This window comes from Emys orbicularis, chromosome 2, assembly GCF_028017835.1.
Source record: "Emys orbicularis isolate rEmyOrb1 chromosome 2, rEmyOrb1.hap1, whole genome shotgun sequence".
Classification (NCBI taxonomy): Eukaryota; Metazoa; Chordata; order Testudines; family Emydidae; genus Emys; species Emys orbicularis.
Genome location: NC_088684.1, coordinates 202,165,524 through 202,181,926, shown reverse-complemented (window position 1 = coordinate 202,181,926; position 16,403 = coordinate 202,165,524). Strand labels below are relative to the sequence as shown.

The 16,403-nt window shown below is 41.2% G+C and overlaps 1 protein-coding gene across 1 annotated transcript in view; it reads right to left on the bottom strand.

Annotated features, from left to right (window-relative positions):
- The window catches only part of LOC135873775 (mediator of RNA polymerase II transcription subunit 1-like), a 30,265-nt gene continuing 13,862 nt past the window's right edge, over nucleotides 1–16,403 (bottom strand). Inside the window, exons 9-17 of the mRNA XM_065398400.1 lie at nucleotides 11,651–11,721; nucleotides 10,652–10,717; nucleotides 9,771–9,876; nucleotides 8,886–9,010; nucleotides 8,261–8,373; nucleotides 3,924–4,119; nucleotides 3,461–3,556; nucleotides 2,859–2,967; nucleotides 1–250 (exon numbers count right to left, since the gene is read on the bottom strand). Coding sequence (XP_065254472.1) covers nucleotides 1–250; nucleotides 2,859–2,967; nucleotides 3,461–3,556; nucleotides 3,924–4,119; nucleotides 8,261–8,373; nucleotides 8,886–9,010; nucleotides 9,771–9,876; nucleotides 10,652–10,717; nucleotides 11,651–11,721 — 1,132 coding nt within the window. The remainder of the gene's footprint in view (nucleotides 251–2,858; nucleotides 2,968–3,460; nucleotides 3,557–3,923; nucleotides 4,120–8,260; nucleotides 8,374–8,885; nucleotides 9,011–9,770; nucleotides 9,877–10,651; nucleotides 10,718–11,650; nucleotides 11,722–16,403) is intronic.

The window sequence follows — 16,403 nt, the reverse complement described above, 5'->3', positions numbered from 1 at the left end:
TTATACTGATATATCACAAATCGCACACTCAATACTGGCCGTGGAGCTGCTTGCCTCCATGCCATCACATGAATTTTGCATGCTGGCTCCAGAAATATTTGCTCCGGTACTGTTAGAAGACGTAGTTTGCTTGCAGGTCACTTCAGGATTTTGCTCAGAGATAACTTCCATATTTTGTATTTCACCATCAACTTTCATTGTGATAGCATTCTTGAAAATAGCTCTCATGACGAGAGGGACAGACATACAACTGAGGGGGAAAAAGAAGGAGTTGAGAATATTATTCACTACAACGTTAACCACCCAGTCTCAGCCACTGTAAAAAAAGCAGACTAGCTTGCTGAAGTGATCCATCTTTTCTGTGGGAAAATATGGATTATTGAATCAGAAGTTATCTTGGTGTGTGTAACTCTTCAGTTAGCTAATATGGCTTCTCATATTCTTAGATATCCTGAGGACTGCATGAAAGTCTTAGTTTAAAAAAAAAAAAAAAAAAATCTTAGGATATCGCCTTAGATAGTTCCAAGTTTGGGTTTTAGGGTTTTACTTTTAATGAGAGCTTAAGTTGACAGCATTCACTTTACAATTAGAAAACTATAGTTTTTAGATAATTCTCATGCGATGTATGAAGTTTTAAAAGAATACAGCGCCTCAGTCCTGACTTATTATCCACAGTAGGGCCTTTTTACAAAAAAAAAAAAAAAAAAAAAAAAAAAAAAAAAAAAAAAAGAGGGTTTCTACTGTCTGTACCACTCATAGGCGCCGACTCCGTGGGTGCTTCGGGGCTGGAGCACCCAGGGGAAAAATTGGTGGGTGCAGCAGCCAAGCTTCCCGCCCCAGCTCAGCTCACCTCCGCCGCCTCCCCTGAGCACGCCACATTCCTGCTTCTCCTCCCAGCGCTTGCCACTGCAAAACAGCTGTTTCGCGGCATAACAAGCTCTGGGAGGGAGAAGGGAGGAGCAGAAATACGGCACGCTCAGGGGAGGAGGCGGGGGCGATGATTTGGGGAAGGGGTTGGAATGGGGGCAGGGCCAGGGGCAAGGGTGAGGGGGGGTCGAGCACCCACTGGCGCCAGCAGAAGTCGGCGCCTATGGTACTGGTTCAGCTGAAGCAGAATTAGCAATAGCAGGAGCCCAAATGTACAATGCTCTAGCTGCAGCAGCAGTTTTCCCATATCTTGTTGCTTAAATTCATGGTTCAAGTCCAGCCTACATCCAACTTACTGCCAATTGGACAACTGTTTATTGACCTGGATGAAGTGAATTAGTGGTCTCAGTCCACTTAGTGTATGCATGTTCATTCCACAGCAGCCCCCCACAGTTTGGACCCCTTGTAGGAGCTGGATTTTATAATGTACTATGAGAATTAATGTATGATTTGATTTCATCCGGTCAGCCACCCCTTTTGAATAGCAGAAGGGAATGACAGACCAGAACAATCCTTATGAGTGATTATGGTCACCCTTTTGTTTTAAAATAAGTTATAAAGCTACTATGGTTTCCTATATGTATTACAAATTAGGAAGTAAGAGACAGGATTCTCTATTGTATCTATGTTAAGAGACAGGATTCTCTATTGTATCTACGTTAAGAAGATTAGAGGAATGTTGAGGGCCTGAAGCCCCAATGTGAATTGTTTTAGTTATAAGATTTAGCAAGGCTTGATTTGCAATGTATTCTGCTGAATATATAATACTGCTGTCTGTATACCTTTAAAGGTTTCTGTAAGAGATTGTTTGTGTGAATCAGGAAAAGATAAGGTGTGAAAGCCATCACAAATGTCCAGATGGTCAAGAAGAAGTAAGAGACTTTGAGAGACTTGGAAAGACCAGGAGACAATCAGAAAACATCCATTGTATCCGATGTTAAACATATTAGCAGCATTGACGACCTCAGAGGTGAGGCAGGCACCCCCGAAGGCGAGACAACAAATAAGAGATAACAATGGGAAGCCCGACAATAACCATCAAATGATAACACAACTTAAGGACTAATGATTACAGGATGACATTGCAAAATGCATGGACTCAAATGGGAATTTACAACTATAAAGCTGGGGTGTTTTGCCATGGAACTCTGGGTTCAGTCCTGCAAAGCCTCGGAGCATCGGATCGCGACCGACAGAACCCAGCTCCACACTCGTGCTCAATCTAACTGGCCATTAGATTGACTCGAGCTACAACAGACTGTTAACTATCAACTGGCAGGAGTGTCTGTGTGTCTGTATCTAAAAAGCGTATGCTAACTGTGGTATTCTCAATAAATGCTGTGTATTTACATTCCTCTATAAAGATCCCATGTGCTTTGTATGAGCATAACATCCTCATCTCAGTAGAGAGGGGAAGAATTGAATAGACATGGAAAATGAACTGCTCACTCCCCGAAGGTGGTCTCCTCTAGAACACAGGAGACACATGATGCTAAGACAGCATGGGAAAACTTGCATTGCAGCTACTTCTGCTGTACCGGTTGTGTGACTAAACAGATGCATCTCCAGCTGAGCACTGGGCCCCTTTTAAGAGGATAAAAAGAAATGTCTAACTTTCAAAATGTTTTTTCACTTCCGACTGTAAAGAAGTCTTAGTTGCAGACACAAGAAGTGCTAGCGTAAATAAACATGTCACTAATTCAAATTGGGTAAATGAATAAATATGATATGCAAAGAAAAGTGACACCTTTCTTTGAGAACTAAAATATACTTTAGTAAATGCAAAGACAATCTTTTGTTCCATAACTTTTTAATAAACAAGTTCATCTGATCATAGGGATGGTAGTTTTTACTATTTCTGAATATGCATAAAAGTTACCATTAATAGACAATTTATATGTGTCCCAAACATTTTAGAGTAGAACACTTACCGCTCCATGACTCTTGTGATAAAGTCATTGCAGCAATTTAGAGTTACATCTTGAGGATTTGTATGAAGACTGCATCTGATTTGTCTGGCGCTCAAGACATCAGCTACCACTGAATAGGAAAAAATATGGACATTTCAAAATTGTGTGTGTTTACAAAGGTCTAGCAATATTATTTATAACCCCTGAATATTTCCCTTTGATCCAAGTATGGAAATTAAGACATGTAACATTAAATATTAATGGTTATATTTACCATAATAAACAGAATGTGCTTATATAGCTCAATTACTATTGCTGTAGGAACTATAAGGCCCCATCCCACTGATTTCAGTGGGGCTCTATGGCAGTCTCAGTATACCCGTGTTCAATGCATTGCAGAACCAGGGCCTTAATTCTTCTACATTTCCTGACTTTGTTTTGAACTGGGCAACCTTAACAAAGCATTTCCTGTTTATTTATATACATAAACACGCAGAAGAGTAAAGTTTAGGAAGATTGAGATTCACAGTACAATTGAAACCCATGTCCTGATAGAACAAAGATATTTGTAAACGTGATACACACACACAAAAAAGCAGCAGTGTTGAATATTCCACACTTACCACAGGCTAAACTCTCCCCCATAGGATGCTGGAATGAGATGGAAAAGCTAGTGCCCTTTTGTGGAGACACTTCAAAATAAAGCAGCTCTGAGCAATCTGTAAAGCAGTAACTTCATTTAATAACTTAGTTTATTTAAACTTAGCCCCATTTAAGTGAATTATACACTAGCCATTCAAAATGCTGGCAACTCAGAATCTAATTATTGTCACTCTGCAGTTCAGTTTGCCTCTGGAAACTAAATATTGGGTCAGACATGGGTGTGCTACTTGAAATATTTAACCTACAGAGAGCCCTACACAAAAACTAAGGATGCTGATAAGAATTCAGTCATTTCAAACAATTTGTAAATAGCAGTGGATTTGGAGAATGCACCTGCTGTGGTGGTGACATCCAATTTACAAATACAAAACAAATCAGCAGACTATTACAGAGAAACACACAACTTCATAACATACAATTTACCTTCGTTTATAGTGTTCTCAGAGAGACAGCTGCCAATAAGAGTGTTATATGCCACTTGATGCCGAAGAATCTCAATTATAGCAGGTACACACTTTGGATGGGTAAATGGAATTTTACTGACGAGGGCTCCTGTTATACCCGATTTCTCTGTGCCCTTATTTATGAAATAACTGTGCTTCGGGCAATCTGGAAGAGACTGATGAAGAAATACCTATTTTTGTGAGGAATGGAAACTTGGAAAGGCAAGATGGCTAGTCCTGATACTAAAATGTTACAATGGATCTGGTACCAAAAAAGTCTTTTGTGGGGCACACATTTGTCAAGTCTGAAATCCCTGGCCACACCTCAATGAAAATATCACTGAGTCAACTGAGACCAAGCCCCTCTCCTGCAAAAATACCTTTTAACACAGGATAATCTGCACTGAGCTTCATGCCAAAAGACCGTGAGTTCTAGGGTATGGCTACACTTGCAGCTGTACAGCGCTGTGAGTTAAACCCACCTTCGTACAGCTGAGTAGGGAAAGTGCTGCAGTCTGTCCACACTGACAGTTGACAGCGCACTGTCATGGCCACATTTGCAGCTGCATTGGGAGTGGTGCATTATGGGCAGCTATCCCAGCATTCAAGTGGCTGCAACGTGCTTTTCAAAGGGGGGGGGTGGAGCGTGACAGGGAGTGGGGGGAGAGAGAGTGGGTTTTTGGAGTGCTGAGAGTGTGTCAGCACGCTGTCTTGTAAGTTCAGACCCTCCTGCCCCTCCTGCTTCTCACTCACTCACAGCAAACAGCAAAATGTTTGCTTTTTCTCTCTGAAACGGCACTTCCGCATTCCTGCAGCCGATCACAACAATGAGAAGAGTGGCCACTTGATAAGGGGATTATCACAGCACGGTAAATTAACTCCTCGTTCACACTGACACCCGGGAGTTGTAGCCAAGGCGCAGCAAACGTTATTCCTCTCGGGGAGGTGGAGTACCAGCAGTGCTGAAGCCGTGGAGATACAGCGCTGTACTTGCCTTGCCAGTGTGGACAGAGAATGAGGTACAGCACTCTGGGAGGCTTTATTGCGCTGTAACTCACAAGTGTAGCCAAGGCCCTAGTCTCAGTTGTTCTTGTGAGGGCTGTTAATAAGGGCGGTGAAGGTCATAGCGAAATTAACAGCCTTTTACCTTTAATTTAGGAGAAGTTAGTATCATTCAGTCATTATACAGGTAAAACAAGAAAGAGAGGATATTTCAGGCCAAGCCATGAACAGAGTGCTCTCACCTGACAGACCCTAATCTCATTCACTTTCCCATACTGCCTCTCAGAAGGAATGTGCTTAGCTGTGCTATCTCTTCACCACACTTTTCCCAGAGTCAGGAATCCTGATAACCAGTTGTGACGCATGGCTAGAAAGGGTTAAACATCCTGCAAAATAAATAACCCCCAAAAGACATGTGGGGAGATGATGTTTGTGTTTTTGTGTATTTACATATGTATGAGTAGGGCAGACCATGTAATCAACAGTCCCGGTCTATGCTATATTCTGATACTTCAGAGATCAAAAGAAAATCCTAGCATTTAAATGAATTGTAAACATGGGATATCTCTGTAGTCATCCCTCTTTAAAGTGTATAGCAAATAATCTGTGAATGGTGGAAGAAAAAGCAAATTGCCTTATGTTAATTCTATAGCCAAGTACCGGTGAGGGACCTCCTTCAAAGTCATGCTAATTACCTTTTGAACTCCAACTTGTCAAAAGACATGAAATTGTATAAAAGATCTTTGGGTCCTGATTCTGTCATCTCGGATCTGCTTAGGCTTCATCAGGGGAAGTTGGAGTCAAAAGACTGAAGTCCCAGTTATGCTAGTACACCGTGAATATGATATTTGGACATTGGACTATAACCTATGAACTATTTCTAAAAGAACTCTATGCAACTACAAAGCTCACCATCTCTGCTATGAATCTGCACCTAAATGAACTGAACTCATGTCTGTATGTATATTGATCTTTTAACCATACTCTCTCTTTTTTTTTTTAAATAAAGTTTAGTTAATAAGAATTGGCTGTAGTGTGTATTTGGATAAGATCTGGAATATTCAATAACCTGGGAGGTAATGTGTCTGATCCTTTGGGATTGGTAGAACCTTTTCTTTTATACGATGAAATAAGTTTTACAGAAATTTTCATCAAATTTGATGTGGGTACCTGGAGGGAGGCCTGAGGCTGGATCACTTTAAGGGAACTGTGTTGTTTGGACTTCTGAGTAACCAGGAAGGTAATAAAGAAGCTGTTTTATGCTGGCTTGGTAAATCTAAGTATTGGAATATCCAACAGCTTTATGGGGATTGTCTCCCCCATTCTTTGCAGTTCAGCCTAATTGAGTGATCACAGCTGGTCCCCACTAGGACCCCGGTCACCCCAGTGTTCCATAGTCTCACAAATAGTTGTGTAACCAACTGGCAGAGCATGTATTGCATGGACCATCTAGGGGTGGTCCAACTACCAAATAACTTGTTTCTGCCACGGATTGCTCCTACAGCTAAATTAGAAGAGGTTTATGGGCAGCTACAAAGGGTGTGGGTTCAAACCCACCTAGCGACTCATTTGAGGGGAAAAGGGTGATCTAATCTTTTTAGTGCAAGGACTCTGGAATAATTGCTGAAGCAATTTTATTTTGCAAAACATATTCAGAAGTTTATTTAGATGTGATGTTTGTTTTAATGTAATTTTAGAACATATTTGTGCAGCAAGTGAGGGTATGATTGTAGCAAGCATAGGAAAATCCATACTAGCATAGGTAACAGTGGTAGTGAAGATGTGGCAGCTTAGCCCACCTTAGCACAAGCCCTCTGGAGAACCTGGACACACTACAATCACACCTTCATTTGCTGTCTAGACATAACCTTACTGGTTCTGCCTTGGTCAAATGGGAGCTGTTGCTTTAAGAGCAGAGCAGGGCACTTAACTGAGTGCATATTAAGGAGCAATTGGGCAGGGTCGGGTGTAGAATTTTACCTGTGTGTCCAGAAGGGGGGGGGTGGAGGGGGAGAGACCCTCCCTGTTTAAATCTTCAAAAAGGTCAGCAATTAATTTAATAAGCTTATTTTTCCAGAAAGAAAGTCTTCGTTCTTGAACGTGTAACATTAGCACTTGGTAGGAAACTGGATGCCTTAGGGCATTGCTAATAAGCTACAGAGTCTCTCACCCATATCCAGCACAGCTCTGTAGAGATTAAAGTTATTTCCATCTAATGGATATATAGTGGCCTCTAAAGAGGAGGAGGACTTTGGTGGGTCTCTGTTGCAGCTATCACATTATAAAAACTCACCCACCATTGCCCTGCAAAACAGCCACACTGCAGAGACCAAGAACTACATAGGCCATGTAGTTATCCCTGTTATCTGTAGAGGAAGTGCCCTCTTCTCCAACTGCCCCCCTCCCCCTTTCAGAATTAAGGAATGCTAGCAAAGCAGATGATGTGGGAAATTTGCCCTGCCACTGCTTTGTAGATAAACAGTGGCTTTCACCCACCAGGGCTGTCCTGCCAACATCTTACACCAGTACTAAATCTCGGCAGTCTTTAAAATTTATATTTAAGGTTATTTTCAAGTAATTTCTAAATATGCAAAATAGCCTCAGTCTAGTAGCTATCATAATACTAACTATGAAACTATTGTTTTTAACCACTATGTACCACAAAACAAAAAACACAAAAAACATTTCAAAAAGAAATCAGTTAAATTTATGTATAATCTGATTAACTAAAGGAGTGACTAATTTTTTACATTCTTTCTGCCACTCATTGTAATAAAGACTATAACAAATAGTAAATTCACTACTCTTACTGTTATGCAGTATGGAATTCCATTTTTAATCAGATTTAAAATGGAGTGACATGATCTACGCTAAAGATTTTAAAACTGAAAATCTACCTGGGAAGCATCTTGGATATACTGGAGAATCTCAGATTTGAGACTAGTCACTAACAAATTCTGCTTTTGAAGGAATTAGAGGGAAAGTGGTAGACAAATTTACTTAGGCTAAATGCTTTAAACACACGACCACCAAATACAATTGATATGACTCCAGTTACTACACACAAAATAATGTCTCCTTTATCACCTTTATAAAGGTGTCAAATTGCCTTAAATTATTTTAAAAAGTATGGGGGTTGACAGAGTTAAAAAAAATTGGAATAATATACTCCCTGATGGGCATTCAATTATGTCAGGATTCCTGACTATTGGCATTGCTTACTGACATACAAAAAGTGTTTACTTAACCACATAAATGCAGACAAAGAATAAGAACAAAATGACTTGCATGTATCAAAAGTCAGAACATACATACCACAAAGAAACAAGAATTATTCATGGCCAAATCTTCCTTGTACTCATCATTAAAGGTAAATTGAACAATCAGTGCATGAAGAGAAGCTAACTTCAGTCCATCAGTTGAAATTCCTAAAGCCAGGTAATTTTTAGATTAGTATTTCTGGATTGATTTGTAGTGATTCATGAGACATGGAAAATGTTCATTCCATTTTTACAAACAAACAGTCATCATAAAGAAGATAGGGAAGTGTTTACCCCAATTTTACAGATTGGGAATTGATACACAGAAACTTGACCAGGATCACACAGGAAGTCTATCATAGCTTCATATTAAATCCTGATGTCTCATGTCCCAGTCCAGTGCCTTACTCACAAGGCTATCCTTCCTCCTTATATCGTCATTTCTATTCTTGGTCCTCTGCATATTATTTTCCAATGTCAGGTCACATTTACATGATAGCACATTAATAATGTGCTAATCACATCTGAGCTGATAGGAATACTAATCAGAGGATTTTCTTTCACAGAGAAGGTAGAAAATCTGGACACATCTCCTGCAAAATTAGCATGAGGGAGGTAAAAAGGAAACAAGCTATGTAGAATACTCAAAAATATTTAATCTAACAGATAATTAAACATGCCTGTAAGCTTCTGTATCTCTTGAATACTGGATGAGGACAGAGGAAAAGGCTGATGAAACGTCAAGAAAAAGCAAGCTGACAAATCCATGCTGAGTTCATCAGTCAGTGGTAAAAAAGCAGGGTTGCTGAGGAAAAAAGGGTAGAAAGGCAAGCTTGTTAAAGACGACACTGGTGTGACAAGGATTCTTAGTGCCCAGGGTAAAATTAAGACACACATATGGTATAGATGATTCTCTTCCCACCTCAAGAAAAATCTCCCTCTGGAAAATGCAAGTATAGACTAGATGTCATAAAGCAAAGTCTATATGAAGACTGATAGAGAAGGAAGGTGAGCCACAAAAACAGGCAGGATTCTAGCTATAAATCAGTGCAGTGTGGTTCATTTTCAGTGGGGGTAAGAGGGGAGTTTCCCCTCAAGCCTACCCCTTGTATTACCTGTTCAGACAGTCAGATTAAATGATGCTGTCCTAGGAGTGGTCATGCAAACAGTTTAAAATATTACACAATTTAATTACAATACACTTAATTGATATTTAAAGTTAGGAGCTTGATGCAGGAATTACTGGATGAAGTTCTATGGTCTATGTTGTACAGGAGGTCAGACAATCATCTTATTGGTCCTTTCTGATCTTAAGATTTATGATCCCATGGAATTCATACAATTAATATGAACTTGGATATAATTTTAAACTCTTTTGGGAAAACAGTCATCTGATTATGCAGAGTATTCCCAAGAGGGATAATGCCGTCAATACAGTAGTGTTGCTCTTGTCTAACAGTGGGTTTGCATCTCTGTTATAGGATCAATACAAATGATGTCAATGTCATTTGATTTGAAAATCCATTTATATGTTCAGAAATGTCAATAGTGCCTTTGAATCTCACCCATCTCCTGCCTGAGAATCCACAATTAATGGAGAAATGGGAAGTTTGTGTGTTGTGTTTGAACTTCCAACAGTTACAAATACTTTTGTTCCACATACTTGGGAGCCTGAGGGAAGAAAGAAGACAGGTATGAGTCAGTGCATTTTTTTCCCTTATGAAAATATAGATGAACGTACTGCTGGTGAAAGGTGCCAGACTAGAAGGCCTGATGTCTTCCAGTCATCTATAGTGCAGGCACAACCTAGACAGCTACAATGCAAGATCTCCATCACCTAGCCAAAGATTGCCTTAACCCAGATTGCCAATGATGCCAGTTTGACCATTATAGCTGACGCTCTTTTGTGACATGAGCATGTCTTCATTAAGAACCAAAGGATCACCAGTTCATTTCATACAGGTCACTGAATGACTTTTGGTTGCTACCATGCAGGTCTTAATTAGTACCAGCAACCTAGAAGTGGCAAAGTCTCCAGTTTCCTGAACAATCATGTCCCTGCACTAAATAAGTGCATCACAGGGCTTTGTTTGCCACAAATTGCATGCATCTTTCTGGACTCTGCTAAACAAGCAGTTTACAAATTAATTTGTTTCCACCTTAGTGCCAATCATGAAGAACCAAAGGATACAGAAATGTCATTCTAGTTGTTCCACTTACAAGGAACCATCTTGCATATGAACTTGGATGTAGTGAAACCTTAAATTGTTTCCAATTCCATTTAGCGATCTTCTGCTCGAAAGGAAACTCGTATTGTAGAAAGATAGTTACTGCACCATGTGAGTTCACCCTTTAAGTACACTGGATTCTTTTCAGACTACAATTGTAAAAACTAAATTCCAGTTCAAAAAATAAGCTAACACTATTACTGTTTATCCATTTTTACCAGGATTCAGCTCTTCTTCCAGAACTTGATATGGAGATAGATAATATTCAATGTTCATAGGGGTTCCTGAAGTGGAATTAAAAATTACAATTGCTTACTACAAAACATCAATTTTGAGCTGGCAATAAAAAAAAATCCTTGAGAGAACTGGGTGTAAATGTAAAAACTTAAATTATATTTGTAAGTAATTTTCAAGTCATTATAGTATTGAATTATATTTTACTGCTAAAATCTCAATGAGAAAAATGTATAGAATCAATTTAATCTAATCTTTTGAAAGGTATATTATACTTCAATTGTTATATAGCCTCATATTCAGACTGGAAAATACTTAATTTAGCAATATTTTAATCTCTCTTCTTAATACTAGTATTTAAATGTTAGAATTTGGAAAGAACATCCAACTGGAATACACAAATAGGCAAAGTTTCTTAAAAATTAACTCATCTGCTCTGGGGAGGAAAGAAAGCAATAATACATAGACAAGGGACTTTCACATGGCTCAGCATAGCAAAAGTGTGTATTGAAGATACATTTTGTGAAAATGTCTGAATTCTGAGAGTTAAAGCCCAAGGCCCCTGTTGACTACAATTTACGATGATCTAGAACAAGGTGCTAAAACCCATCAGTTCAAGTTAGTCCCCCTTTTAGGCAAGCAATAGTATCTCTTTTGCAACTATGGAGAGTCTCATAGTTACTCCCAAAATTCCCCACATGACATCAGAAAATTACTAGCACGGTTTTTAAGCTGGTATGATATCAGGCTGCTGGAATATATTGCTAGCTCTATGGTCCCAGAGCATCTTTCCATTACTGTAAATGTACAGTGCCTGGGAATACAGAACCCCCGTCAGGCATTACTTCAATACAAATAACAAATATAGCTAATGATGCAGCTCAGTACTGAAGGATCTTTGCTGTGGGTACACCGTTTACTCAAGTTGGGGGGGGGGGGGGTTGTTGTTTTTTTGTTTTTTTTTTTTAAGATTTAAAAATTACCTCCAGTTCTTTGCACAAGGTGTCCTGCTTTTCCATGAAGTACTTCAGTAACTCTGTTTGCATCCTGTGTTCTAATTTTTTACAAAATACACACTGATCAGTGGCTCTAGAGTGACAGTGCTATTTAAATCAATATAAAGCCATTTCATTCCATTAAATATTCGCTCTTCTCTTTTGATTGCCTTGGCTTTAGGTTTTGTGCAGTTCTCTGATAGTTTTCAGAAATTCTCTCTCAGGCAACTCACTACTGCCCTATGTCTCTCAGTGGCATCATGCACAGCCTTAATGCTTGGATTTCCAGCTTCAGCTGTAGCCCACTCTGCTCCCTTGTCTAGGCTTGCTGCATATTTAACATTTGACATGTTTTGGTTTTGTACACCCCTGGCTCTAAAGGGAGGGGTGATGAAAATACTGGAACGACAGACACAGACTACTGCAAGGGCAAGGTGGGAGGAAGTATGAATAAGTGACTTGGATAAACTGGAACTCAAATGAGACTCACACACATCAACCCACATACAGTGCAAGTATTAAATAATGAGCTGCAAAATGGTAACAGGCTGAAAGATCTACTCAGCTGTACAAATAGCTTACTCAGCAATTCACAGTTAACTGCTCAGGATATTTGCTGACAGATTTGTGACTAGTGAGGACATGGCATGTTAGCTCAAAAAGAAAATGACCATTGTAAATAAGGAAACACTATGCAAAAATAGTCTAATTGTATGTTCTCACATTACAGCAGGGCCTTGTTTGATGAAGCTAGTTAAATAGACAAGTCTCCAGAATAGTATCTTCAATTTTCAGGACTCCCAGGAAGGAGGCTCAGTCACATTCTGGGGTGCAATCCAGACCAATGAAGAGTTGCATCACCACCTACCCTGAAATCTTGGGTGCCTCACAATGCTTTGCTCTTGTAGCTCCCAACCTGGGCTGTTCACAAACAGCCTGCTAGCATGCAGGTCACACCCTGAGTGTCTGAGCATAGCTACAGCTCTGGTCCAGCAGCCTGTCAGCAACAAACCAGTCATACTCTGGCTTCTAGCAGCCTTGGTTACTACTTGCAGGGTGACCCCAACACACTCTCAGTCCGGAATTTACCCCAAAACGTGTCTTCTGCACCATATACTACTCTCTTGGACAGTTTAGGTATTAAGAACTGTTGCTCCTGTACAGAGTTGATAGTCAACAGTCTGCCACTTTAACTGGAAGTGCCGAACAGTTCAGTTTAAACACAGCACTGGATTGGTTTATATTAAAAAATATGAAACATGTTTATTAACAAAAGAAGATAGGATTTTAAGTGAATTCAAGTATAAGAGATAAAGTTAGAAATGGTTACCAGCAAATAAAAGTGAAAATATGCATCTAAAAGTCAAATAAACAATCTAGCAAGTTTTGGATCAGGGTTTGTTTAAGATAGCTTTTCTCACCTACAGTCTTCCAGCAAGATGGTGACTATCCCTTTCCTGGGTCAGAATCTCTCGTAGTACCCCAAAGGTAAGAGACATAACTTGCGATTCTCTGCCCCTCTCTTTTATAGTCCACTGAACCTTTGAAGGTTACCCATCAAAGTAAAGTTTATTCAAGCGGTAAAGAAGGTAACAGGCAGTCTGGTGGTGAAGGAGGCTCTATGCTCTCTCTTCACCGGTCTTTGCTGAAATGCAAATTTGCTTTGTCTCCTGCCATCTCCTCCCCATGTTTTCTGGAGGACCCTGTTTATTACTTATATGTAAATTGAAGTAGACACACATTCCTTTGTTTAGGATAGACCTATTTAACAACTTCTGCCTAGGCAGGGCTGTGTGGTTTTGAACATGTTCTAATAACCTCATATAGGGGCATAGGTGCCGACTCCGTGGGTGCTTCAGCACCCGCTGGCAGCCCCGCAGATCAGCTCCTCCACCTCCCTCCCAGTGCCTCCTGCCTGCCACAATCAGCTATTCAGGGGCATTCAGGAGGTGGGTGAGGAGGGGAGAGAAGAGGGAGGAGTGGGGGCAGGAAGAAGTGGGGGGGACTTGGGGGAAGAGCAGGGGTGGGAGCGGGACCTGGAGTTGAGCACCCCCCAGGAACTGGGGAAGTTGGCACCTATGTACAGGGGGATTTCATAACTATACATATAAATGTTGCTACATATATTTTTCCATGATATTATTGCCCTTCAAGGCATATTTTGTACAAAGATTATTACGATAGTGTGTAGGGTGTGAACACAGGGGTGCTTAGTGTCACAGGCACCACCCTCTCTTTCCCAGTCCGCCACGCGCACACATGCTTCTGGAAAAGGGGGAATTTGTTCAACAAATTCCAGAGGGTGTAAACTGGTCTGGTGGCAAGTTTTTCCTTAGCCACCTCCAATCTCATTGCTAGAACTTGGATAGAATGTGAGGCCCCAAAAGCTACGTAGCACGCTATTCCTGAAAATTTGCCTACTTTTTCATTTTTACCATAGAATTATAAAATAAATCAATTGGAATATAAATATTGTACTTAAGTGTCATACTGAAATGTGAGCCTGAAGCATAAGGTCTGCCGCCCCAGGACTGGAGCCCAAGCCCTGTCACCAGGCAGTGAAGCTGAAGCCCTACCACCTGGGGCTGAAGCATGTAACTTAGCTTCGCAGGGGGTCCCTATGGCATGGGGCCTTGGGCAGTTGCCTTGCTTGTCACCTCCTCATGCCGGCCCTGCATTTGTTACCTTCCTAAACCTATCCCATGACCACCCTTGGGGCTGCAAGCCCCAGGTTGAGAAACACTGATCTAGATGAGTTGAGTACCCCCTGAAAGACCTCTAAGTAGCCATGGGGTAAACGTACCCCTGGTTGAGAACCACTGCTCTAGCTTATTTTTCTCTTTCTCTAGCTTAGCTTAGTCACAGTGGAAGTTTAGACATTGTGGAAGCTTTAACCTACCTTTCCCTATCTTGAAACTTATAACCACAACTCCCGATTCCCACAGAGAATCTCACACTTAAGGCATTTTTACTTATGACACCTCCTTGCACCCTGTTCCCAAAATTCAGACACTGCAGCCAGGTGGCCCCCACCAAAAGAGAAAAAGCCCTACTGCTGGTCCCAAACTGGGAACTACACCTATAGGAGGGGACAGTTTACCAAGCACAATGACAGGGAAGATTATAGTTCATGGCATAGCCAAGTCTGTCTCAGACATGCAGTGGTGTTGGAGCTGTGTTGGTCCAAGGATATTAGAGAGACCAGGTAGGTGAGGCAATATCTTTTATTGGACCAATTTAATAAAGTTGGTCCAATAAAAGATATTACCTCACCCACCCCTTGTCTCTCAGACATGCAAATCTGAAAACTGGACAAACAGACAAGTTATGCATTTGGACTGCAACAGGGTGAGATACAGTGCAATTTTAATATGAATAATTTGCAACCCCATTTCACTAAATACCGAGCCACATATTAAGCTGGCATAAATCACTTTGTTTTCAAAATCAATGGAGCTTAAACCAGCTGAGGATCTGGCCATATGTCTGTCTTCATTTCAGAATGCCCATTTGTAGTTTACAAACCCCATACCATGCATAGGCAGATGGGAGAAGAGACTTCCCTGTTTACAGGCAATCAGGCTGTCCATACCCCTGCGCAGTTGCCAAGGCATGAACCCACAAGTGGGCCAATAAAGAAAACAAGCCAAGCTATAAAAGAGGAAGAACACAGAGGAAAAGGGAGGCAGAAAGGTCTGAGATAGCGGAGGGGCAACAGTCTCACACCAGGCTGCCTCTAAGAAACTGGACAAAGGAGACAAAAGACAACTGCAAACCTGGAGTTTAAGGGCTGATAGACTCAATTTAGGTTAATTTATGGACAGGTCTAATGGGAGGCAAATTGAAGGGGACCAGTTCGGAGAAAGCTGGAACCCTTAGAGAGACTGCACCAAGGGCAGTCAACAATGTGGTACCAGAATTGGGGATTGACCTCAACTGTCCCTGCAGAAGAGGGAAGCTTAAAAAGTAGTTATATATTTATATACACACGAGCTATGGAGGTAAATCAGCTCCAGCAATGGCTGGCTGACTCAGAACAGCAGACACAGCAACAACTGTTTGAACAGATGGCACCACACCAGCAACAATTGTAGCAACAGATGGCAGAACTACTACCAACTGCTGCTACTCAGGGCTCCGCCCCCTAGAGGAAATGTGTCTCCCATACTTCAGGGGAGCCATTCCATCCCAGACACTTTCCAAAATGTTAACAAACGATGACCCAGAGTCATTCTTGGTAACTTTTGAAAGGGTGGCCATGGCCTCTCAATCACCCCCAGCCCGGTGGGCAATCAGCTTGCTCCACTCCTCATTGGGGATGTCCAGGCAGCAGACTTGACGATGCAGTGCCCAGAACTATGAACAAGTCAGGATGGCCTTATTGGGTAAACCACAGGAGAACACAGGCAGCTGACTGGTTTCTGGACAGGATAGGTTACAGGCGGCCCTCTCAGGGTCTGTGGGTAAGATTTCCCTGAAATAGCAGACACACCATTTTAGGCATCCCACCAGCCTCTCGCCCCAACCTACACAGGAACAAAAGGCCTAGTGAAAGTTGGAAGGAGGATGCTTCCTCCAAGCTGCTAGAAGACAAAAGGACAGACTCGATAACCTGTTACTGCTATGGACAACAAGTAGCAGTGATAGACTATGAAAGGGTGGATCCCCTGAGGACGCAGGAATATCCCCATTTTGCCTTTAAGGCAGACTTGTTGTATTGCGTAGACCAGGACAAGCAAGT